At 44.1% G+C, this 27,330-nt stretch overlaps 1 protein-coding gene across 2 annotated transcripts; it reads right to left on the reverse strand.

Moving 5' to 3' along the window:
- Positions 1-418: 418 nt before the first annotated feature.
- SLC27A2 (solute carrier family 27 member 2) lies at positions 419-27,330 on the reverse strand. Of its 2 annotated transcripts, XM_077828381.1 has the most exons (10): positions 26,853-27,330; positions 21,696-21,905; positions 20,211-20,369; positions 18,909-19,033; positions 12,561-12,755; positions 11,779-11,869; positions 9,499-9,697; positions 8,320-8,417; positions 2,361-2,491; positions 419-595 (listed from the first exon to the last, which is right to left on the reverse strand). In XM_077828381.1, the coding sequence occupies exons 1-10, from the start codon at positions 27,328-27,330 to the stop codon at positions 419-421; spliced, it is 1,863 nt and encodes a 620-aa protein (XP_077684507.1). The 2 variants fall into 2 exon arrangements, with proteins under 2 accessions (XP_077684507.1, XP_077684508.1); XM_077828382.1 differs by lacking the exon at positions 20,211-20,369.

Here is a 27,330-nt window from a genome sequence, read left to right on the forward strand (position 1 = left end):
TTACGCACAAGAACAGGAATGATGGTGCCACTGGGTCATGGAGGCTGTTCCAGGCACAGGGGCCAGTGTGAGAAAGGCACAGAAGAACCAGTGGAGGCAGGGAGCAATATGGTGACGGGAGTGAACAGTGCTGGGTTCGAGAGGGGAAGAGGAAGGAGCAGCCAGGCTGAGAGGTAAGTGGAGGCAGAGTTGTTGTGTGTCCTGAGTGAAGCTGGGAAGTGTGAAGGTTAACACACAGACCACAGGGAGAAAGAACAGTAGTTTTATGTAGCTACTGTCACTATTAAAACATCTCCATCACACAGAATTTTGGATACAGGCACTTGATAACATTGATAACTCCCCAAAATGGCTTTTTGGACTCAATAATGTGTTTTGAAAACTGAATATTCTAGAACAGTGATTTTTTTGGACACACTTACAGTTTTAGGCTATTGTTATTTATAGCATTATAAATGTCCTGCGTCATCGGCATGTACGTCTTTTCTTTGTCATCCAGGAAATACAGGCCATCCCTGATGACTGCTGGGTTGAAGCCCTCCTCCATTAATTGCACTTTACGGTGTTTAAAAGTTGCTGTGATCTCAATAGCATCCTAGAAAAAACAAAAAGGATTCTCTAACATTGACAAGCAACTAACAGTGGGTACTATCTTTAAAGCTGGAAAAGTCAAACCATTCAGAAGAAAACTGTCTTGCATTTTCTCCAAGTGCAATAGCTACATGAAGAAAAATGAATGAGGAGGACTTGTGGCACCTTAGAGACTAACAAATTTGTTAGTACAGACTAAAACGGCTACCCCTCTGAAATATGAAGAAAAATGTAAATCCTATCTCCAGTGGTGTAGACAATTAATATATTTGAGATGTGGGACTCAGATTTGATGCAGCTCTGTAGCCTCATAGCTAGGAGTCAGAGACAAGCTAACAAAATGAATAAGTACCTAAATTTACCCAAGAATTATTTCTGCAGGTTTCAGCATGTGGGACATAATCCTGGTTCTGGACCTTGGAAATGCGTGGGGCCACAGCAGCCAAATGCCACATAAGGCCTTCTGCACTGCCCCCCATCCTGAACAGATCTCTATGGCCTTCAGCAACGAGACTCCTATGAGCATACTCATGCATGTTCCATTTGTAACATAATGAGAGACAATTGCTTCAGGGCCTGATCTAGCAAAGCACTTATGCATGTGCTTAAAGTTAAGCTTTAAATTTAAGCATGTGCTTAAATGCTTTGCTGAATCAGGGCCTTACTAATGTCTATTAAACAAATGGTATGATGGGGTCTATAGCTTCTTTCAGACCATAAAGGGTGCCTTGCAGCCATAACATCCCCCATCCCAAGATCTTAACCATCTGGGCTGCAGCACAAAGTGGCCTCCAGGAACCAGAGTGAAGCCAACAAAAGGTTGGCTCCAAGGGAATCCTTCCTGGAGAGCGGGGAAGCTAAAACAAATCCGCTGGCTTCCCAATGAGGCCTGGTGCAGTTAGGACCAGTTGGACCCTGTTCTGAGTTTAAGAGAAGTGGGGTGTGAAAAGGGCAGGATTTTGCTCAGAAAAGGAAGGAGAGGGAAATCTCTACAGGAGGTTACGTAAGTCTCCGGGGGTTGTGTTGTGGATGGCAAAGCACAGTATAGTTTGTCTCATGTGATTATTTGCATAGCTACCCAAAGACAGAGGCTGGATTAAATAGTTTGGGATGTTAATATCTCTGTGTTTCTTCTGATGAACCATCCCAGTAAGTACATGGTCTTCTTGAGAGGAAAATTCTTTTATTTGTAATAAATAGATACATACAATCAAATTGCCCTCAGGATTGGCTTCCTCAGTTTAGCTTAAACATTATATTTCAACATGAATAATATAGACAAGGAGGGCTGAGGTTGTTTGTTCATCAGTGTATTGAAATCTAGAAGTGGCAGGGCCCCTAGCCTGCAGAGTGCTCCAGGTGGGTGGAGCCCTATGTCTGCAAGAGCAGTTTGCCTACCAGCACAGCTTAAGTTTGAAACTTGGCTCCCTTCGCTGTGTTAAGGGTATGTAAGAGGAAGTCTGTATATTTCCACCGAGAGATCTTTCTAGTTCATAGGGACATGCATGATACATTCAGACACATGACAGGCATCCTGCATTTTCATAGGCTCACCCAGCTTTCTGGTTCCAGGCAGAATGGAAACATCATGGGCCTGATTCTCCTCTCTCCGTGGTGTAAAACAAGTGTAAGCGAGGGAAGAAAGAGGACCCTAGAGTGCTGCCAGCATAATTATAAGTAACTGCAATCCTCATGGAAACAAGGGAGAAGACAGACTAGTGCCCTCTTTTTTGCAGTGAGGCAGGAGACATGTAGTAAGGCTGCCTTACCTGAATCCTTACAAAGCGAGGTCTTGCATAATTCGGCAGGTAGTCTACAACGTGTCTGTATATCTGCTCCCCATTAAATTCACAGCCCTCCTTTAGTCGAATGGATGCCATTCCTATTCTGCCTTCATGACCTAGAGGAACAGTTATAGGCAAAAATAATGGTTGATATCTAAAGTCCTGTTGTATAAATGCCAACACTTGTGTTTCTCAGCGATTTCATTATTTAAAGATCTCTAATGATGGGAACAATACATTTATAGGACTGAGATAAAACTAGAGTGACCAGATAGCAACTGTGGGGAAAAAGGGACAGGAGGTGGGGGGTAACAGGCGCCTATACAAGAAAAAGTCCCCCAAAACAGGACTCTACCTTTAAAAACGGGACATCTGGTCACCCTAGGTAAAACCCAACCCTGTGCAGGATCCCCCACACCACTTTAACCCTTAGGCAGAAATTGCACTCGGCTGGGACTGAGTGAAATCTCAGAACTTGACTTTTAACACTGGGGTTAAGTTGTGCAGAGAGCTTCATGTGGGTTTTATGCACAGGGGTGAATTTGATCCCTAAGGAGCAGAAATATGAACTCTACTGTAAATTGCTGAAAAAAAGGACCACGCAACTGAGCATGGAGCAGGTCTCATTTAAATCCATCCATCCTCTGTTTGCCAGAAGTTGGGAATGGGCAACAGGGGTTGGCTCACTTGATGATTGACTGTTCTGTTCTTTCCCTCTGGGGCACCTGGCATTGGTCATTGTCTGAAGACAGGATACTGGGCTAGATGGACGAATGGTCTGACCCAATATGGCCATTATGGTCATCAGGTCTGGTATTTCTGGCATAAATGGTTCAGGAATGTACACAATGTATTTTAAAGTGGAACTGTTACAGATCCACAAATCTCCAGTGTTTTTCTGCCCCCATCCAGCAAGACTTCTGTTCAGATACAGTCAGGAGCTGGGACTTCCTTGCCTTTCTTCTCTGCAACCCTTCAATAGCCTGCTCCCTAGCCCTTCAAAAAAATCACTCAGGATATTTAATATACAGCAAATACTTTAACAACTAGGACAGGGAAGGAGGGGACAGAATGGTTTCAATAGGAGAACATCAGACCTAATATTTTTAAATAAATTCCTACAGTCATTTTGTGACTAAATGGATTTTCAAACAGGGGCATTATGGAATTAATTTTAATCCCTAAAAGAATAGAGAACCTGCTAGACCTGATTTTCTCATGCACTGCTTACAGTAGGCCAAACTCTGGCAGGTCCTGACACCTGCAACTACCACAAAAGTCCGTGTTTACATTATCCTGTAGAGTTTAGGCCAAATTGCGTGAGAGTTACACTGGTTTCACACCTGATTCTTTTTGGATTTCATACTAACCTATTTTTTCCACAGCTGAATCTTTCCCTCAAATCCTATTTTGTTGTTAATAGGTATTTAGAGCCAGCCTTTGTCAAGAGAATTCAATTCCCATTTAAGCACCAAAACATGTGTCCAGATTTTTAAAATAATTCAGCACGTCAGGTACTGAGTTCCTTTGACAATCTGACCATAAGCATCACAATGGGAACTGCTGGGTGATGAATGTTTTTGAAAATCTGCCTTCTATTGGATCCCAAAGTGGGAGCTGAGACCTTTTCAAAGTCTGGTGTCAACCAAGAGTGCCAAACACTCTAAAATCTGGCCCTTATTGTTTAAAAAGGAATTTAGGACCCTATTCTACTATCTGCTACACCAGTGTAAATCAATGTCTAGATTTACACCAGGGTAACCAAGGGTAAATATGGCCCATAATTCATTAATTACTTTGCAAGATAAAATTTAAGCAAAGTGTCACTTTAAACATGATTCAGTTCTGCAAGTTGCTGATAAATAGCAAGCTAATCCACAAATGAAAAAGAGACAAAAGAGCATGGGACTATCTGGTGTCTAGCGGCTGTCAACAAGAAATACTGTAATTCTGGACATTCCTTCTGGATTTTTGCTCAAACTCATCCATCTGAGGGTGAGGATGGAGAGGAATAAAATCCAGTCTCTCCTCATTCATCACCATCCAACAGGGCTGTGCATTTGAGTTCTGCAGGAATCCAAATAACTGGGTATTTGTATAAGAACGGCTATACTGGGTCAGACCAAAGGTCCATCAAGCCCAGTATCCTGTCCTCTGACAGGGGCCAATGGCAGGTGCCCCAAAGGGAATGAACAGACAGGTTATCATCAAATGATCCATGCCCTGTCACCCAATCCCAGCTTCTGGCAAACAGAGGCTAGGGACACCATTCCTGCCCATCCTGGCTAATAGCCATTGATGGACCTATCTTCCATGAATCTATCTAGCTCCCTTTTGAACCCTGTTATAGTATTGGTCTTCACAACACTCTCTGGCAAGGAGTTCCAGAGGTTGACAGCGCGTTGTGTGGAAAAAATACTTTCTTGTGTTTGTTTTAAACCTGCTACCTATTAATTTCATTTGGTGGCCCCTTGTTCTTGTATTATGAAAAGGAGTAAATAACACTTCCTTATTTACTTTCTCCACAGCACTCATGATTTTATAGACCTCTATCATATACCCCCTTAGTCACCTCTTTTCCAAGCTGAAAAGTCCCAGTTTTATTACTCTCTCCTCATACGGAAGCTGTTCTATACCCCTAATCATTTTTGTTGCCATTTTCTGAATCTTCTCCAATTCCAATGTATCTTTTTTGAGATGGGGCAACCACATCTGCACGCAGTATTCAAGGTGTGGGCATACCATGGATTTATAGAGAGGCAATATGATATTTTATGTCTTATTATCTCTCCCTTTCTTGATGACTCCCAACATTCTGTTCGCTTTTTGAACTGTCGCTGCACATTGAATGGATGTTTTCAGAGAACTGTCCACAATGACTCCAAGATCTCTTCCTTGAGTGGTAACAGCTAATTTAGACCCCATCATTGTATATGTATAGTTAGGTTTATGTTTTCCAATTTGCATTACTTTGCATTTATCTGTTACATTCTTGGTGTTTTCTTGCCTGAGATATTGATTGGAGGCAGGGGACAAAACTGCGTAAGGAGCTGGTCTTTTCATGGTATTTCTATCACCCAGGAACACAAACACATGCCAGCCCTCGCAATACTACAGTCCCATAAATACCACCACCACCACCGAGCACACACCTATGATATGGTTTTCTGTAGTGGCTTTGCAGCACTGTAAAAAGGAAAAAGACATTTCCACAAACAAATGGAGCCACATGAAGACAGAGCTAATATCCCCACAAAAGGCATTGCAGCCGGCAGTCATGTTAATGCTTGACATAGTGCTGTGCAGAGGTCCCATTATGCAGACAAACAGGGAAACTGGCAGCTAAAGGCAGTGCAGAGCAAAAGAAAAAGATGGGAGTTTACTGAGAGCAATGGGCATATAGTTCCCCTATAGCCACCATCATAAGCATGTTTCTCTTCCTCTTTCCAGATCACCTGCTCAAAGAAGCCACCTGGCATTCAGATTTGTTTTCTAGTGTTAGTGAAAGATCTGGTTTGGAGCTTTATATTTTTGCATCCGAACACACTGGATTAGTTATCTCTTCCCTGAACTTGTGTATTTTATTTTGTGTGGTTAACTCCAGGTGCATTAAGAGACTGAAATAGAAACATTATTTGTACCATATAAAAACAAGTTTACGTGCAAAAAATCAACAACTGTATAATGCTGTGGTAAGAAGAGAACTGTTTTGAACAATTATTATTGCTTTCCTGTGAGGCCAGTCAGTAATTGGATATGAACACCTCTTCTAGCTGGTTTTACAAGTCCAGTGGGAGTTAGGCTATACTTCCCTCATCTCCTACAATGTAATCTGAGAAGAGGCTAAGGAACTCTGGACTATTCACATGGTTACCTGGCTTGTGCAATCTCTCCCATGGCAATTGTGTGTTTATCTCTATCTCAAAGGCAGGTGCAAACAAAGGTAATGATTTAAAGAGAGAACCCCTAATTTTGCTTTAGTTGTTAATGGTGATATGCAAAGAAATCTTGGTTCTTTGTCCTTTTATGGTTTCTTTTGGATAAACACAGATGGCCTGAAACAGTGGTGGTTGGGCTAAGGGGTTTTGCTGTTGTTTTTTGTTTTTAATCTTGGAAACATCAGGAATGTCCACTATGGTGAGCCCTGTTTTGGCCAGAGGAATTACTGGATGTGTCAGAGACTGTATTGGGAGTTCTCACACTTTCAAGAAATAGATGGGGGTGTGACATCTTTACCAAAGACTTCCTAATTCCAAAGCATTAATTAGCCATTGAAGCTACACACATCATAACATATTCTAGGCTGAATTTCAAAGCAGGAAAAAAAGCTCTTTCTGAAAAACCTTTTTGTGCTTCCTTTATATATCACCAAAAGCAAATATGGACCCAAGCCTAAGGCTACCCCCACCCCTTTGCAGAAGCACAAAAACTGCAAGCAGTAAATGTAAGACAAGTTAGAGAACATTCACCATGTAACTGATTCTAAACTGACCTTCTCTTTGTTTGCTTTAGGGTCGCCCAAAGTTTCATTGTGATCCCCCAACATGGATCATGCTGGGATCTGCCATCATAAGCTTTTTGCAACAAGACCTGACATACGGGGAGAGGTGTGCAAATCAGGTAAGCGACATTGCATGGCATATGAGGGTATCTGAAAAGTTTCTATTCTACTCAGTTATTAGATTACAAACCCATATGGGTAGGGACAGCATCTTCATCTGTGCCCTGTACAGCGGCAAGCACGCTGGGCCAGATCCTCAGCCACTCTTCACCCTCTGAGGCATAGGGGGCATTTGATGGAATGCAGTGTGCTCCAATGATCCTGGTCTGTGGAGTGGCTCTTGGGATCTGTCAGCCACAGGAACAAATTAGAATAGCCTTGGGGCTGCTCTAAGTTGCTCAGGGGGACATTTGGGCCCCTGGCAGCTCCAAGATAAAGGAGACAGAAAGGTGGTGTAACGCTACATACTCTGACCCCTTGGGTCAACTAAGGTTAATCTGCCACACCTGATAATCTGACCCTATGTCAGTGCTCTTCAAATTACATAATGATAATTGTCATGATACAGATTAAATGGGGGTGAGGGACTTTATTTAATGTTCTGAGGACCACCCAATTATCTGGGGAGTAGAAAATTGTGCATGTGGTACAAAAGAGACTGTACATGTGATTAGAACTGCTTTTGGGGATTCAGCTCATTGAAGAGAGGTGGGAGGAAACCCAATTTCCCAAACTACTTTCTTCTTCCTTTTCCCCAAAATCTCTCTTCACAGTATTTTCCCTCTCTCATTCTATAGTAAGTGCACATCTGATAGCTATAAAACAAGGATCGGCAACCTTTGGCACGTGGCCCACCAGGGTAAGCCTGCTGGCGGGCTGGGCCGGTTTGTTTACTTGCTGCGTCTGCAGGTTCGGCTGATTGCGGCTCCCACTTGCCGCAGTTTGCCACTCCAGGCCAATGGGTAGTACAGGAAGCGGCAGCCAGCACATCCTGCGGCCTGAGCCACTTCCTGCAGCCCACATTGGCCTGGAGCGGCGAACCGTGATCGACCGAACCTGCAGACGCAGCAGGTAAACAAACGAGCTCGGCCCGCCAGAGAGCTTACCCTGGCAGGCCATGTGCCAAAGGTTGCCAATCCCTGCTATAAAACGTAATGGCTAGTTATCTTCTAATGTGGTTTCTAAATCTCAAATCCACTCCTACTTTCCTCTTAACATCCCTTGCCCAATACTAGACTAAAAAGGAAGATTTTGCTAAGGCTCAGCAGCTAATAGACATTGTACATTCTTAAATGACTGAGTTTACCAGATGCAGCACACGAAGAATAGAGAAGCCAAAAGAGAGAGCCTTTTTGTACAGTTCACTTAGTACGTGATGAAATTATGGTATTCTGTGTATAAAAAGATCTTGCATTACCAGATTTTCAAATGATTCATTTATACCTGGCACAGGCACTCCATACACATTAACTTCTTGGACAAAGTCGATCAATCCGAAAATATCTGCAACTTCAGTAGTAGCCACGTTTTCCCCTTTCCATCTGGAAAACATACAGTAGTGAGCAGGTTTCATCATTTCTGATCAACAACAACTTTGTCATAGGCTTACCATTGCACTTTCACTTTGGGATCAGGGTGCACATTCCTATTGGCATGAGGGACCTGTTTTAATGCCCTACCTGTTGGGGTACGTGGAACCTGTAAGGTTCCAGAGAGTTCAAGGAAGGACTCTTGTTCTACCGGTAACCCAGTGTTTCGCCTTCTGATTTTGTTTTCTCAACTGTCAATATTGTGGGCCCTAAACACCCTCTCCCTAGCTCTATTATTTTGGGTCTTGGTGGCTTACAGCGAGAGAGGGGAGTCCCAGGCTGAGTCCAACAGATTGAAACATACAGATATTTTGAAGTCTTCTGCTGTGGTTATGCAGGTGGTGAAGGAAAGATATTTTACCTCCACCATGGCACCTGGGCGGTATCATGCTATAGAACCATTCCTGGTGCTGGTGGTGAACAGCATGGTCAAGCTGAGCTGCCCCTACCTGATAGTAGACATGAGGCTCACTGTCGAGATTTTTATGTTACTTTGAGGATGAAATCTCTTGAATCCAAATGGAGCTGTCTGCCTCCATGTTGACACAACAGGGCCTGTTGAAGGCTTGAGTTCCAAATTGCTGGACATGTTGGGGAAGCTCCAGCTACAATCTGTGAGCTGGACCCATGTCCTTTCTAGATGGTGAAGGCACTTAGAACTCATTAAGCTTGTTGTAGGTAGAGACTCCCTACACAAATTTTAGGAAGGCAGAGTACCAGTTTTCCTTAAAGAAGCTATTATGTAGCTCAGAAAACCTTTTGGCAATCTTGCCAATTAGCAGCTTGCATCTAATCTCCCTTTCTGGAGGCAGGTTTTTGAGAAAGATGCAACAGATAACTCAGGCAGTGTCTGGAATCCTCATTTGAGCTTCAGGAAAAGGAAGTAAGTGATGTAGGGTCCTCATTTTTCTCACCTTGAAGTGAGACAAGTGAGTGCCCTTCATCAATCATTGAGAGATGCTGGACAAGGAGTCAGAAGGAACTGAGACTGAATTAACATTTTCTTCAGTCTTAAGTATCTTAATAAACTAACCGGAATGTATCTCCGACTCTGTCATGAAAGTAGATGAAATTGTCCTGGTCAACCATTAAAAGGTCACCACTATTAAAATATAAATCCCCTTTCTGGAAGACGTTTGTTAGTTTTTTCTTCTCTGTCTGGCTTTTTGCTCCTGCATAGCCACTAAAAGGAGAAAATTGTGTGATTTTGCAGATCAACAGCCCCGCTTCACCTATGAAGGGAAAAAAATGTCTTGTCATGTGTTTGCAAACCACCATGTAATGACACTATATACATGATTTTAAATGATATAATAGTAGTGATGATGTTTGTAGATGTCATAGAATCATTTTAGGCTTCTTTCATAATCACCTGCCCTTAAAATTAGCCATATAACTCTAGGTTAAGGGCTCAGGCTCATCCTTTCAATACCATGGGCTCTCACAAATAGAGCGGATATTACAAGTTTTATGATACTACCACTCTGTACGGCTAGCGGACAGGAGCACAGAGTCATTGAAGATTTAGGCTGAGATATGCAAAGCCTCTTAAGACTTTGGATGCCCAATTTCCATTAAAATTCATTGAAACTGGGTGTCTAGATTCCCTAGGCAGCTTTGAAAATCTCAGCCTACATAGGGCTTGACCCACCTGGGGATAAGCAGGATTACTCCATGAGCATCCTCTGAAGCGGGCTTCTTGTATTCCACTTCCCTACAAGCCAGGTTACTTCCATGCTGTACTGGGTGCTTCAGGGATTGTTCACCTCTCAGCTATCCCACAAGCAGCACAAAGAACCGGTTGTGAGGGGAGAATGCATATAAGGACTCAGCCCACGCACTGTGAATGCAGAATGCATTAAAAAAACTGCTTAGCGCATCCCCAGCTACGGTACGTTGCTCTCTAGACCAGGAGAAGCTATAGTTATGGAGTGACTTGTGCTGAGGGGTGGGAGTGTGACGTTTGGAAGGAGGTAGTATTGTACCTGTGTCGATATGCAAGGTGAAATTCACCCACGATCAGCAGGAAGATAGGGCCTTGTGCAGGTGCTGTGCTCTGGGGCGAATGTTACCCATACTGTGTACAAAATAAACTGCAGCTGCACACTTGGCAGCCTTCTCTATCCTGCCCTCTGGCTTGGGATTTGGTGGAGATTTCATGTTTATCCATTTTATGGATAAGGAGTTTGTTTCTATAGCACCTTATAATCGTTCATAACCAAATGCCAGACACATCCCCCAACTCAACGGCTAAAACCCCAACCTCCCCTGATGTGAACATTTACACACAATACCAGGCATGTGCACTTTCTCCTTCCTGCCAGTCCGTGATACGGTGTTGTGGTTGGAGGGGGGAGAAGGAGACACACCATGAGGCAGGTCCTCAGCTAGTGTAAATTGTCATTGCCCCATTGACTTCAGTGGCATATGCCAATTTACACTGGTGGGGGAGCTGCCCCCATACGTACAGTGGGAGCATGCATTTCTGCTCCACCTCCCAGCCTTCTCAAATTCCTCCCTCACACAAATATGTATCTGGCATTTTTGTAGTCCAGAGGCCAAATCCCGCTCTCAGATAGATCAGTGCAATTCTGCTGACTTCAGTGGAGTTGCGTTGGTGTAAATGAAAGGAGAATCTGGCCGCAGCATTGAATTTTTGAGCAGCTCCATGTGTGAGATTGAAAAGGACCGACAGGGAGATGGAGCTGAAAAAAATATAATTGCCTGAATCCTGTATGTGAAATCAACAGCTGTATGGAGCGTTCAGTTTGAACTTAGAATTGTACATTCCAGTTATAAAGTCATCCTCCATGTGAAAATGCCTAACACACGTAAAGTATCAAAGTAGTTGCCTCACTTTCATAGTTGCATGATCCATTAAAACCACAGATTTTACTACATAATAATTTTGAAAATGCTTCTTTTGGTGGCAGGTTAAGTAAATTTATCAGACAAAAACAAGATGGCTCAAGTTGAAGGCCAAGGTCCATACTATGAAAAGATTATATTAGATCAAAGGTAAAAGCACCCTCAACTAAAAGAGACTGCAAACATACTGAAGGCAGATAGAATTATTAAAACAACATGTAATATTTATTTGATCTGGCATTATCCCTTGTCTTTCCTTAAAGCTGCATACCAGATCTCATTCCCGTAGCAACAAATTTTCTTGTTTGTGTTTAAAAACTAGAGATTACCCAACAACTGTCCTAAATGGCCTTTCCCATTAAAATGGGCTTAGAAAGGTTAATTTGTGATTTTAAAGAATTAAATTTCTTTGTGATTTATTCTTTTAAGGAGTAAACATTGGTACCTTTGGGAACTCTTATGCAATATCCATTTTCATCTCGGACTGGTTCATCTTTCTCTACGTCGTATCTAATCAGCTCATAGCGTATAATTTTCTAGTGAAAATTTACAAAATATACATACACGTGAATATCTGAATTGAATTTTCAATATATTCTATGTATTGAAGTATTGCTTTAAAAGGTGCTAACTTCATAATATTTCTGCCATATGTTCAGTGCCCAAATGCTCTTTTGTCTGAAAATCTGGCAGCTGTATGGGGCTCCCATTGCAATAAAACACCTGTCGCTGGCCCAGGTCAGCTGACTTGGGCTTCCAGGGCTCAGGCTGTGGGGCTATAAAACTGCAGTGAAGATGTTTGGATTCAGGCTCAGGCTAGAGTCCAGCCTCTGGGACCTCTCCCCGCTCGTGGGGTCCAAGAGCCCAGGCTCCAGCCCGAGTCCAAGCACTTACACTGCAATTTTATAGTCCTGCAGCCTGAGCCCTGCAAGCCCAAGTCAGCTGACCCAGGCCAGCCACAGGTGTTTTATTGCAATGTAGACATACTCTTAGTGAGATGGCAGCAGTTAGGGTGACATCAGTCTAGCATGGGACAGGGATAAACTAAAGTTGGGGAGTGCAAGGAACCCTTCCCTGGGTATATCTGCCCAACGTTCAGCTGAGCACTGGGCTATGCATTTGCCTCTTAGGGCTTAAATGATGTGGAGGGCCCATGTGAGCCCTTGGCAATGAGTTGAACTTCACCCCTGAAGGACAGAATGCCAGCACTGATGTTATTTTGCTTACCTTATGGAAGTAGTTTACTCTCCCCACGGCACCGACTTTTCCAGTGTAGTTAAAAAACCCAACATTTCCCTCGGTTGCAGCATAGAACTCCAATATACGGATGTCTCCAAATCTTCTGACGAATTCCCTCCAAACATCAGCCCTTAACCCATTGCCTATGGCAATCCTTACTCTGTGATCACCATCGCTGTCTTTCTAGACATGAAAACCCAACAGACGTAGGTTAATGATTAGGTTGAGAAAAATGAACAAGTTTAAAGAAGACATCAGTCTGCAAATATAAAGCACATTTTGAAGTATAACAGGTGTACACATCTTTACAGCTACATGTGCAGTTATGAGATGGATAGATGGCCTGATACTTACATTGTCTAATATTGGAGACAGGAGAAGGAATGTTGGAGCAGCATCAGGCTGAATATCTGTCTTCAGCTGAAGTCAGTGGCAAAATCAGGGGGCAGGGCTGGCTCCTGAGGGTGAAATTCACCACCTGCAGCGGGTCAGCATGAAACCTATGCCCCGCTTTATGTTCCACGTAAGCCTGTTTTGTGCACAAGACTTGTAGTGACCCTCTGCATGGGTTGAATTCCACCCTTAGTGCTGTCAATGATTTAGGAGGTAAAAATGGACAGATTTTCAAATTCCCTACACTTCAAAATGACATTCAAGGGGGGAAAAAAAAGCTGTCTCGGCATTGAAGTCTTTACCTAGGCAATACATTAGCCTGTGTGAGGACTGCAGAACTGAGCCTGTTAAAATGAGAATATTTTCCTCTCATTTTTTAATATGCTGCCATACATGTGCTCTTCACACAGCAAATATGGAGATGACAAAGAAAAGGGTGATAGTTCATCTGGTTGCTTACACGAATTGTTCTTATTTATTTACTTACATCCCAGCAATAAAAGACAACCGAATTTGGCTGTACGTATAGTCTATAATACACAAGCAATTCTAATGGGCTTTCGGAAACAATGGACGGGAGCAATAGTACGCTGGGAATTTTGACAAAATCTGGGGACATTGCTCTTCCAGATCTTCTAATTTCTGAGGAGAATTTGCTCCTCATAGTTGTGTAACTTAATACCCAATAGCATTTCAAGGCCCAAGGGGAGAGGTTTTTTTAAAAATACATGTTGGCTTATTAACCTGGACTGCTTTCACTGTTGCTACTGGCCCAAATTCTATTGTAAACTCACTATCACAGGATGGCTGCCTCCATCACCCCCTCATGGCCTTATGGTGTTCCAGAAAGTGGCCCTCTGTCTCGATTTCCCTCTTCTGGTGTCCAGTGCACATATCTCATTTCCCCCCTTCTTCCAGAGTCCCCCATAACTCCACATAAGTTTTCAGAGTATAAATAGCCTTTTGCAGGGTTAGTTTATTACAAAAGGTCCCACAGCCACAATTCAGATTTCTCCAGCACAGTCCACACAGTACATTCACATTTCAAGTCCCAACATGCCATCAACACACCATCTACAGCTCTGACATCTCTCCCCACACCACACCACACCTTTCAGGTACAGATCTGTCTTTTCTCACCACACCTCAGCATCTCTCACTTTGCCCCACCCCAGCCCCTCTAGCTGGCGTGCTTCTCCGCCCTGAAGGTATGGTTCCAGCTCTTGCCTGGAGATATAAGCAGGCTCACCCCTCAGCCCTCTCTGGCCCTCTGGCTTCAGCTTTACAGCTCAGAGAGCCAACAGGCATTTCTGTCTGCTGTTCTCAGCCTTCAGCCCTCTCTAGCCATACCTCTCTGGCCTGGGGAAGTTTGCCTTCCTGCCTTCTGCTTTCACCAGCCTGCTCTTGCTTTATTCCTCATGAGGGAACTCTTTATCACTCCCTTCTTCCTGGGTATCCCCTCCCTGATGCTCTCAACCCAGCTCAGCTCTTCTTCTGAGCGCACTCTGTCTCTCTCTCTCCCGTGGGTTACGAACTCTCCCTCTCTCAGGACTGGGTTCTGGACTCTCTCTAGCCTTTGGGCTGTCTCTCATTTATAACTCCAAGAGGCAGCCCCACCCTCCTCATGACACCAAACTAGGGTGCCCCTGGAGTGGAACAGGAGAGCTGGACTCGATTTCATTTAAGGGGACAGCTACCCTGTTATACCTACACTTCAATCCTAATTTTTCCCAGGCAGCAGCTGGCATCTCAGTGATCTGAGCAAATGAAATTCTGCTTGATAGAATGTTTGCATTTTCTCAAGAACCCTAACTCCAGTGGGACATCAGCCAGAAACAGGAATGTCCAGCTGGACTGGATGGATACATTAGCTCAATGCATCTCAAAGTATAGTGTGTGCAGGGCTAGCCAGGCGGGGAAGGGAAGTATGTAGAACCGTGACAGTGTTACTGCCAGTTTCCCTAGGCTGCCCTGATAGCATGGAGAGGGTGAAGGTGACCACAATTAGTTTTATTTTCCTGAAGCTTCAACTTTCAGAAGTTTGGGAAATGTTGCATTAGCTGAATGTTTCTCACTCAACTGCCAGCAGTGAAATGGTTAAGCAATTTCTTGTCATTTAAATGTTCGTAATCAGGCGTCTAAGTTCATGCTGCTGTCTATGCTGCTGTCTGTCTATCTAGTTACAGAGACAATGAGCCAAATCTCTCCCTGGGGCAAGCCCATTAAAGACAAGAGAGTTACTCCAGGGAGGAATCTGGACCAATGAGACAGCAGTTTGGATCCATTTACATTGTTAGATGTTCACAACAAAAAGGACAAGAAACTGCCATGGAAATGAGGCTGCAAGTTTTGAATATGCAAATACTCTAATTATAGTTTGCTTTTATTTTTTGATTATTCCAGCACATGATACTGTTCTGGACTTCAGTTATGTAGCTTCTGGGTTATTGTTACTTTTCTACACACTTGGTCCAGGCTTGGAAGGTCAGTTCAGTAATCCAAATCAGTAGTTCTGATTGATTTTCTTCTTTGATTTACTGAAAGATTTGCCATTAAAATGTCTGAGCAGAGTCAAGCAGCATACAAAACAACCCAGACTGTCTGCTGAAGTTCTGCACACTTGTGCCCTGATCCTGTATGGTAGAGTTCAGTTTTTCCAAAGTCTTTCTGGGTTGACAGTAACTTGCGTGTTATAGAGGCCTGTGCAATATGTTCATGTGTCCTGGGAGGTTTTTTCTTATACTGCTTGATTGGGGACTTGTAGGGCTTTGAGACCAAACGTGTTTCCATTTTGAAATGTTTCACTGGGGACAGTTTGTTGGTTAGCTCCAGACCAGCAGTCTGTCCTTCCTCTTTCAGGGTCCTGAAGTCGCTCTATCTCATTCATTCTTTTCCATTTGTTGGCTATGGAGTCCAAGGCCAGAAGGGACCATTGTGATAATCTAGTCAGACCTCCTGTATAATACAGACCTTCCCCAAAATAATTCCCAGATCAAATCTTTTCAAAAAATATCCAATCTTGATTTTAAAATTTCCAGTGATGGAGAATCCATGGGAGGGTGCAAATTAAGGCAGAGGGTAATTTACAGCCAGGTATAACTTACTTAGGCTGCCAGCTCTCCGAGGCAGGGACAGTCACTTTACGTTTGTACAGTGCCTAGTGCAATGAGACCGGGACCTCTCGGCACTAGCGCAGTACAAATAAGAGCTTCTGCCAAGTCAGGCTCTTGCATGCTCTCTCTAAGGTCTTAATTGCAGCTTTCTGGGAGAGGCTCATCCACTTAACATGGTGTACCTATGGGCCCCAGCACCACATATTAGAGAAGCCTGTAGGCCCTGCTTGTATGGAAATGCTGTCTCCAAAGTTGCTGAATCCTATGTGCTTGGGGCGATGATAAATCCTGTGTTAAATAATTAAAGCAAAGCTGTGTGTCGGTTTTCTTTTAAAGCCTGATCTTCATATATAAACTGTGACTATTACCGAGGAACGCCCATGGGAAAGCCTGCTTCCCCCACGAAACGCCACTCAATTACACTGCCCTATCATTTTCATGAGTATAATTCTTTCCCTTGGCTTCAATGTCAGCCTTGCAAGTTTCTCAGTTTCTGTAAGACTCCCAGTACTTTCATTAACATGTCAGTTAGCAGTTCAGCTGTTTTTCCCTGTGCTGCTAACATTACTGAGGACCTTCGCCCCTCTAGGCATTCGCAACTGACCTGTAATCAGGCGGCAAAGCTGACACCAGCTGTCCGAGTCCTTGAGACCTTGGTTAAACTCAGTATGGCTTGTGATTCCTTTGTAGTCTATGATTAAACGGGGCATGATTGCCAAAGGATAAAATACCATGAACTACGAGCAACTATAAACGAACCTATTTACGTTAAGAGCAAACCCCATGTTGCAACCAGAGAAGTAACTTGTACATAAAACATATGAAGGCATGGAGTGGGGAAGAGTTAGCCACTTGTTCACTAAAATAGATAACTCTCAGAACCAATGCTAGCTCAATCAGGAGTTCTTGGGAAGGAGGATCCTTGCAGTGGTTTTAAGTATTTATTGTGTTAACAAATCCTGACAGAATGGTCATGACTATTTATGAATGGCTGGGCGGCTGGATGTTAGACGCACATTCTGGCAAGTTTACTGCCTGCAGAAATAGATTCAGAGTACACTTTTTCTCTAGCTCAGCTTGTATCTGTTGCTCCAGCTCCATGGGTTCTACTGAAGTGGAGTGGGGCAGGCTTACATCCTCCTGTCTCTTGCCTGCTGAAAACTGATTCTAGCCACGTCCAAATGTTAAATGACCAGCTCCTTGATTTCCCCATGGGACCTTTCGTGTTTGGTCTGCAGCTAGCTAGATTATAGCAGGTGTGCACTTTCTCTGTTCATTGTTATGGCATATGAAGCTGAGAGCCTAGTGATGACGTGTTCATATTCTAGTACTCTTTGTCAAGATTGTGCAAAAGAAATGCCCACTTTAAGTCACTGGTGCTTAGTTTGAAAGACATTTCATGTTAATCTAAATTAAACTGGAAACTCCTTGGGTCAAGGATCTTGTCCTGATTCTGTATCTGTAAAATTCTGTGCAAAGTGCTTTTAGTTCCTCGGGTGGAAAGAGCTATCTAAAAAGATGTAAAATAATATATTACACCTAAATAGTCATTATTTTAAAAAAATAATTTAAAAAATATTGAAAATGTGGATGGGTAAAATATTAAACCAAGGCCCATCTGCTTTTCACTTTAATACTTTTTGTTTTATAAATTGAGTCTTCACAATATGGAGAGCATGTTACATACTTGCTAATGTCAAAACAGATTCATATGTCCTTTGCACTAATGGGAGAATACATTGTAAAGTGTGAGCAGTAAAGTAGGCAATGGGAAAATGAGTCAGTCCATATAAGCAGATATTCACTTAAGGGGTTCTTCGCCTCTCAATATTAAAATAAAATAAATATATTGCATTATCAGTAATGGGAATTCTTTGGCTAAGACCTCCAAGAACACAGATTCATTAACTGGGACTTGATTCTGAAACTAGGCAACAGCTTTTAACAAAGAAACTACGGCTTTGCTCCAACGTGCCCCGTACTCTTCTTTCCCCTTCCCAATGCTCCTCCCTTCTTCCTCCTATGTTGTGGGGAGGCTTATTGCACAGGAATAAGCCGTCTTAATGCTGGAGGAATTCCCCAGTTGCAATCTCTGCACACTCAGTATGTCTACACTGCAAAGAAAAACCACCAGGGCAGTGAGTCTCAGAGCCTGGGTCAAATGACTTGAGCTTACGCTACAGGGCTAAAAACATCAGGGTAGACATTCCCGCTTGGGCTGGAGCTCAGGCTTTGAGATCCACCCCCTTCGCCAGGTTTCAGAGCCTGGGCTCCAGTCTGCTCCCGAATGTCTACACTGCTATTTTTAGTCCTATAGCACAAGCCCAAGTGAGCTAACCTGGACTCTAACACCATGTCTACACTAGCAAGCTTACAGTGGCACAGCTGTACCAATGCTCGTGTAGTTGCTCCATGTCAGCACTCCCATTGACACACTTACACCAACTCCAACGAGCGGCGGTAGCGGGAGAGTGTCTCCCTCCGACAGTGCTGTCCACACCGGCGCATCTGTCGGTGTAATTTATGTTGCTCAGACCGGTGTTTTTTTCATGTCCCTGAGCGACGTACATTATCTTGACAAAAGTGCTAGTGTAGACATAGCCTTAGATTCACTGCCAGGGGGTTCTTCCCCCGCCCCCATCCCCCATGCTGATGTACCATTAGACAGTGCAAAATGAACTTGGTGGAACAGAGAATCTGGCCCCTGGGTTAATCTGTGGAACATCTGAGGCTCATTATAGTCCACGAAAATATTAGAAGTATTACACAGGTAATCCAGACAATACTTATAATCAGTTTTCAAAAAACTCTGGTGCATAGAAGAAATTACCTTTGGCACGTTGCATAAATACCGAAGCACCTCCCCAATATACTGGATGACTGTTACGTTGTATTTCCTGCAGTCAACCCAAAACTGGCTGGCTGAAAATTTGGAGCGTAGAGCTAAGGTTGCACCTACACAAAGAAGAAGAAGGGGGAAATAATAGAACTGGGCTATAATAAATAGATTTTGAGAAAATGGTACAATTTGCTTAGTAGTTTCAGTGATGAGTACAGGAAATTTGCAGGATGACAGATTATATAACTTCATGTTAAAAGTGTGTGACCCTTTCCTAAAATAAAGTCAGGTACAATCCATGGCCAGGAAGTAGCTGTATCCTTTAATGCTGTCCATCAGAAAGTATGGGAGTATTCATAGCGGATGAACTTTGTGGCACTCTGCACCATGTAACCCCGGTGGTTGTGCTGCACAGGAGGAGCTGCCTGTGACAGACATTGCAGGTGCATGCAGTATCTTTGTGAGGGGCGGGGAATCACATTGTATGAAGTTGATCAGTGGTTTCTGTCTCACTGTGGGCCAGAGACTGTATGCAACTCCAGGCGGGAGGGTTACCAGTGCTCTTCCAGGAACTAAAAACAGGATGTGTGTGTGTGATTACAATTATAGCAACTCACTCAGGCTGTAAACACCTGCAGAGAGGTACTACCTCTAGGGAGGTTTGCCTGTACTGTTTCAAACTGAGTGTTCCAGAGACCAGCAGACAAAGAAAAGTGCTTTTGGTATAAAAAGACTGAGTCTGAAGGGCTTTCTTTTTGATACAGCAAACAGACAAGACCTTCTGTCCAGCGGGGGACCCAGCCCTTGCAGAAGGGTTGGAAAGACTTTGGCTTACAAAGGCCACATAAGACTAGCTTTTGGCCTGTGGATAGGAATTTTTATTATTTTTTATGCTTTCCCTGTAATGCTTTTGCCCTAACAAGTATATTTTGCTTTGTGAGGGCTGGTCGGTAACTAATATACACGCTTGTAGCCCCTGGAGAAAGGTTAACCACAGAGGCTGGATCCTGGTCATTCCGGGGAAATCTCAATGAAGTGCGGAAGGACTGCAAGTGTAAACCCCCAGTCTGGAGGGAGGATGATGCAGGTCTCCATCCAAAAGTGGTGAGGGCTAAGAAGACTGAAGCTTCTAAGTGGGTGCCTTCAAAGGAGACCAGGAGTGGAGTCAAAGGTGCAGTTAACCCTGAAACTGTGACGCTGCCATGTAGGGCTGGAGAGCTGGCTCCGGGTATGAATTTTGCTGTTTCTTCCCATATGCACAGTAACTCATTTACTCTGTAAGGTGCACTGTACCTTGCATGATGCATCCATGAACTCCAACCAGGAGGGCAGCACTGTGATACAGTGGCAGGGCATTATACACAATGTCCTCAGAGGTCACGCCACTTGCAATGAACAAATTACAACCTAACAGCATGCGTTCGTGGGTAATCACTGCAGCCTTTGGAAGACCTGTGTAAAGACAATAGAAAAGGTGTGCTCTTTCATATGATTGGTACACCTAATGACCAAGGTGGTTTGGACAGGGACATCCCTTAGCGGAGGAGTTATTGAAGGGGATACTCAATCAGGGGTAGGCAACCTATGGCATGCACGCCAAAGGCGGCACGCAAGCTGATTTTCAGTGGCCCTCACACTGCCCGGGTCCTGGCCACCAGTCTGGGGGGCTCTGCATTTTAATTTAATTTTAAATGAAGCTTCTTAAACATTTTAAAAATCTTATTTACTTTACATACAACAATAGTTTAGTTCTATATTAAAGACTTTTAGAAAGAGACCTTCTAAAAACGTTAAAATGTATGACTGGCACGCGAAACCTTAAATTAGAGTGAATAAATGAAGATGCGGTACCCCACTTCTGAAAGGCTGCCACCCCCTACTCTATAGCCTCATAACTGTCAGAGGCTAGAAGTTGATAAAGTACAGATAGAAACAAAAGAGTCAAATGAAAAAGAGTCCTGTTTATTTACAGCACATGAAGGTATACAACTAAATATTGACAAGTTTTATAAGTGTTTGTATACAATTGCTAGAAGTCCAAATACTAAGATGGCTTAACCTGAAGGCCTGCTATTGAGTGAAGATTTTGATATGATAGGTATCACAGAAACTTGGGGGGACAATGCTAATCAATGGGGCATGGTAGCACCAGGATGCAAAATATACAGGAATGCCAGAGTAGGTCACGCTGATGGGGGAGTGGCACTGTATGGGAAAGAAAGCATAGAGTCAACTATAGTAAAATATGGTACAGTTTGATTCATTTAAGATACAATTTGATTCACATACACCTTGGAAGACGTTTACTTCCAAAAGTGCTTGCGATAGTTAATGGGCCTCATCACCTTGTGATCTAGTCAATGAAACCAAAAAGTGGTTAAAAATAGCCTCTAGGGCTGTACCGATCTCTGAGCCCCCCCCCTCCCCGGCCGATTTTGGAGATTGGACAGTCACATCTGTCTATTTTTTTTCCAAATGTTCTTCTCCCCCCATTGATGTGTTAGATGATCCACACACACAAGGGAACCTGACGGTACACAAAGTGTTTTCCAGTGCCCAAAGAAAAGGAAAAAAACATTTGTCTCTAATCTCTTTCATTTCCAGAGCTCTTGGGTTTCCTTGTAACAGTAGCAGGTGAAATATTTTCAGACAGAAATGGGATTTTGAAAATGGCTTGTAAGAATTGCTAAGCAGAAAAAAGGAAAATTAAAATCTCACTCTAATCATTTCTTCCCCTCCGTCGCTGGGATGTTTCTCAGATAACCCCATTTACATTACCTGTAGTCCCAGAGGTATAAATATACATGGCAGGAGTTTTAGAAGTGACATTTGATCTCCAAGAGTGTGGAATAGGCTCATCTGAAACCACTTCCAATTTGTCAATGAAGCTGTCAACCCCTTTTGTGTCGGATGTCCTGCTTAGGTAGAAGACTCTGACGTTTTCTTCTTTCAGGGCTGGCAATATTTCTTCAACAGCTGCTTTGAATTCTTATGGAGCAAAGAAAATAGAAAATAATTCTAAGAAAATTTTGCATGGCCAAATTTGTGTCCCAAGTTTTGCCTTGGGAGATTTTGAATTTAACTGGACTCAGGAGTGCGTCATGCCTATGTCGGTTCAGCGTCTAATGAAAGGAGTGAGGCCATGGCTACTCTACAGTGGCTACAGGGACAGCTACACTGCCGCAGCTGTGCTGCATGGTGCTGTAGTATAGAAGCTTTCTACATCAACAGAAGTTGGTTTTCCCTTGATGTAGATAATCCACCTGCCTGAGAGCCGCTACTCCAGTGAGGGTTAGGTCAACCTAATGACGGTGCACAGGGCATGACATTTTTCACAGCCCTGACCAACGTAACTTGGGCAGTCTCAATTTTAGGTGTAGACCAGGCCTGAGGAAAAGCACTTTGTGCCTCCCTGATCCTGGGGCTGACTCAATCATCAGTACAGGTTAGCTCACCTTTGAGAGGTATGGGCCTTGCAAGAACCAGGGAGTAGGAATGCCCTAGACACACTTCCTCCTGCCTGCAGCCACCAGGAACATGATCCCTGGGCTGGGGGAGGAATATATAGCTGGCCCAGCCAGCTCTGTGTCTGCTGAATAGGACTCATGCTGAGGGTGTTCCCTAGGGACCCTTATAGCCTCTTTGTGGCCACTTTGTGCTAGCTAGGGGATGGACAAAATGGACACTGAAGGGTGATGAATTTCCCTCTTCGAGGGAAATACACTCCTGTGCAGAGTTCCCACACCAGCCTATGTACCACTTACGTCCCACCCATCCTTTGTACAAAGGTGAATTTCATCCACAGTGAGCCTGGATGCCAAAGAAAAAAAAAGTAGACATTTACAATAAAAAGGGTCCAGTGTGAGAAATGACAATGCACAGGCTCTCTTCATGTACAGCACGACGTTTACTTGCTCACTTGCTCTATTAGAAAAATAAGATTATCTGCTTTGGCTGGTATAGGCACCAGCGTCTTGGCTGGTTTCTTGCAACTCAAAGTCCTCCTTTAAACAGCGAATGGCTATACGCGTGAAAACAGAAAAGAGAGTCTACATTTTCATAATGTTGGGTGGAATCTGACAAGCACGCTGCAAAGCAAACAAAAAGACCTTTCAAATCACAGGTGTGACAATTCCCCTTTCAACTAGCACGTTCAGATAATTTAACATGGACCCTCATCACCAATTTCATTCAAACAGCTACTGCTTCAGGTTTCCATTCTCAAAACAGCTTGAAGCAGGGTGGAGAAGGAATCACAGACTCATGTTGTAGAAAGAATAATTTATGGGAATCAAACTGTAAAACTCACACACAAATCAAGCCAGGGAACATTCACATCCAGGGACACATTGGGTTGATTTACTCACATAAACGCTCCCACTGAAGTCAAATCAACTGGAGTTTTATGAGAGCAAGGGGAGGAAAATTTGGCCCCAGGCACATGCTATCAAATTTGCTGATGTGTAGAGAGACACAAACCAGATTCTCAGCTGGCATAATCTGTCATAGATCCATTGACTTCAGTGGCTGTCTTGAGGGCTGCCCTAATCAGTGCTGAGTGTAAAGCCAGCACCAGGATCAGGGGGAAGAAGCTGTGCTGATTTCTATGGAGCTACATTGACTTACCCCAGCTGAGAATCTGGCCCCACATTTGTAGTATGTTTTATAGCATGAAATATTTTTTTTTATGTCTGAACAAAACCCTGACACGCTGTCCAATTTAATGTCTACAGTTAACTTACGTAGCGCTTTAACTTTTATATCACTAAAACCAAAAGTGAGAGATTACTTGTAAGAGGTAGCTGGTTTATGTAGTGCCGATAGAAAAGAGCCAGTATTCGCTGTAGGAGACTGACTCAATATCCCAGGGACTTTCTCTTCACTCAAAGGACTGAATTCTTGCACATGCCATTTTTTAGATATTCATGTAATTTGCAAGAGTCCTTTCATTTAATTTATATCAATCCCTTCCCCAAGTCATGAAATGCTGCAAGAGCTGGCTGTGTGCATTTTTCTTTTGTGGAAATGCCATCAAAAGAGTCGGAACTGTTCCTAATATGCAACCTACTGTTGGATTCAGCAACCCAACCTGCTGTATCCCAAAACAAACAGCTCTGCCATTCACTTTGAATTTAGCAACTGGTATTGCTATTATTGGAACCAATATTTCTAGGGTAGTTGCCTGTCGATGTTCTTGGGAATGGTATTTATAAATATACCAAGACAAGGCTCAGACTGTAAAAGTTTGCAGTTTGCAGTTTCCCCTCCCAGAAAAGCTACCCCCAAAGCTGGAAGGTTGCAGGCCATCTGTGTGGAGACCCCAGACCTCTGTTGCTACTCTGGCTCCTACCAACACCCCTGGCTCCCTGCCAACATAACCCAATGCCAAGGATCCCCCCGACCCTCCGTAGCCTCCTCTAGGGTTCAGGCAGGGGAACTAAAAATGGTTAATATGGCTTCAGGCTGTATTAACATTTTTGGACATCTTCTGCAGGACTGGAAGGGAGAATGATGTGCATTCAGGTGGCCTGCCCCTCCTGTTCCTGCCCACTCTCACTCCACCCCCTCCTTCTACACAGACCCTGGACTGCATGGAGAATTGGGTTGGGTGGCAGGGAGTGGAATGTTCTGCAGAGGCACCTGACCCCCCTTTCTCCACCTTTAGATCTAATGAGCCATGGTCTGGCACCAAACAGACGTAAATACAATACACTCTACTCCTGTTTATAATTGAATCAGCATATTCCTTTGCAGAAACCTATTCAAAATATCCATGCAAGTAAATATCAGTTGTGATCATGATACAGTTGTGATCATGATATAGCTGTGATCAGAAGAGATTTACCTTTGACCAAGGATAGCACAGAAATGCAGAGTAAAGGTCGAAACTCAGATCGGGGTGACAAAGTAAATGTTTAACAGAGGGGAAATCTTTTTTTTTTTTTTTTTTGTCCTCTCCTTATATTATTTTAACAGCTGCTAGTAGTGACTACTACAGCTAAGATTGGGGAAATTATGTCATTAATAAGCCATTATTTTCAACCACTCAGCTTAAAAAAAAAAATCTCATTTTGGGCTGAAACCTCCTTGGTTTGGTCTTTTCCCAGAGCTGAACACTTTTTGGAAAAGTACATTTTCCTGTCCTAAACACTAGCTTTTTTCCATGCTGATAAGCAGATAAATTGATTAATTTTGAAAGTTCAAATGTAGCATGGAATTCATTCTCACTGAGGTATAGTTCCTGTGTTAGGCTTGGAAAGATTTGTTTTTGAGTTAATAAAATTTAGGAGCATTTAAACATCTGCATAGAAATGGCCTTGACCCTGCAAATATTAATGCAGATACTCTATCTTTATATATAGATATATAAAACACCTGATACCTAAGTAAACTCTCTCTTTCTGGAGATTTCCCCTTACTATATAAATTGGAAATGAAAATATATTGCAAATCATTTGGGAACATTCATCCATTCTAAGGCCAGAAGGGACCATTGTGGTCATCTACTCTGACCTCCTGTCTCACACAGGCCATAGAACTTCCCCAAAATAATTCCTAGAGCAGATCTTTCAGAAAAATATCCAATCTTGATTTTAAAATGGTCAGTTACAGAGAATCCACCCTTTGTAAATTGTTCCAATGATTTATTACTCTCACCATCAAAAACTTACACCTTATTTTCAGTCTGAATTTGTCTAGCTTCAACTTCCAGCTCTTGGGTGGTGTGTTATGCCTTTCTCTGCTAAAGTGAAGAGCCCATTATTAAATATTTGTTCCCCATGTAGTTACTTACAGAAGGTATGTTACATTCTTACACCTGACTTGATGCATCCTTTGCTTACCCCAAAAAGCACCTGGATGTTTAAATGCTACATCTTTGACTGCCTGGCTCTTTGACAAAAACCTTCAGCACTATGGCACAGATCCTACAACCTATTTCATCTGGGCTGATCCTCCTTTGCCCACCTGGAGCCCCATTAAGTCAGTGGGGCTCAATGAAGGCACAGGGGACCACCTAGACACAGTCAATTTCAGGATTAAGGTTTAAGGCCCCAAACTTGATGCTGATAGGGCTATTCATGTGCAAAGCTAATCATGTGCATTGGTAGGACTAGGGCCTTACAGACTGCATCTTGCTCTTCTGCATGGGCTAAATATGGGCAGAACCCCGCCTCCCTCCCTGGGGGAAAAAATTCTGGGCAAGGCATCTCCCTTGCCATGCCTCACCAAAGCTGTGGGAGTTGAGTTGAGACAGAGCATCCGAAAGACCTTACAATAAGACTCCATTTACTATGTTCACTGACTTTTGACCCAGTTACCTCTGTCCTGCACCAAGCTGCAGTTTCCTCACTGTTTATTTGTTCCAAATTACTGACACTGGAGAGGTGAAGTCTTGACAATGAAGTTGTAGCAGAGGTTATTGTACATGTTAAAGGAAGAACGCTCCTCCTCAACCCGCTCCCCACCCCCTGGGGACTGTCCCACATCCTGGGCTACCCATCCCCAGAGGGACTGTCCCACACTCCAGGCTACCTTCATCTCCTGGGGACTGTCCCATATTCCGGGCCATCCTCATCCCCTGGGGACTATCCCACATTCTGGGTCCCAGGGGGACTGGCCCACATTCTGGGCTACCCCCAACAATGTGGGGACTGTCTCAGATTCCAGGCTACCCCCATCCCCACCCCTGGGGAACTCTCATATTCTGGGCTACCCCCATCCCCAGTCCCGGGGCGTGTCCCACTTTCCTGCCTCAGAGGGCTGCAGGGCAGGTGAGCTCTCCCCCCTGAGCAGATGTCGATGAGCAGCAGAAGCCCAGGCAGCAGGTGTGGGCCCACGTGGATGGGCAGCCGGGGGCAGCCACTTTCCCTATCCCCGCACCCTGAGCAGCTCCGGGCTGAGCAGCCTGCCTGCCTGCCCGCTGGCGGGTCTCACCTGGGGCTGCCAGCAGCACCTTGGCTCCGCTGCACTGGAAGCAGTGCAGCAAGGACTTGGCCCTGATGTTGCAGTTGAGGCAGGCCATGGCGCAGCCCAGCTTGGCCAAGCCCAGCCAGATCCAGAGGTAGGCAGGCTCGTTGCCCAGGAAGAGCGCCAGGCAGTCCCCTTGCTGCAGCCCGGCGTGCTGGCGCAGCGCCCGGGCCACCTGGCTGCTCCGCTTGTCCACCTGCCCGTAGGTGTGCACCTCCTCCCTGAACAGCACCAGGGGCTTGCGGGGTGTCCGGCGCGCCCGCTGCCTGAACACCTCCAGGATGGTGCGCGGCGGCGTCCGCGCCGAGTAGCTGCGCACCCGCTGCGACATCCAGGCCATCGTGAGGAAGAAGCGCAGGTCGCCGAAGAAGTAGGGGCAGGCGAGGCGCAGCAGCAGCGGCAGGAGCAGCAGCCCCGCCAGCGCGGTGTAGAAGCCGGAGAACAT

Source organism: Eretmochelys imbricata, chromosome 10, assembly GCF_965152235.1.
Source record: "Eretmochelys imbricata isolate rEreImb1 chromosome 10, rEreImb1.hap1, whole genome shotgun sequence".
Taxonomy (NCBI): Eukaryota; Metazoa; Chordata; order Testudines; family Cheloniidae; genus Eretmochelys; species Eretmochelys imbricata.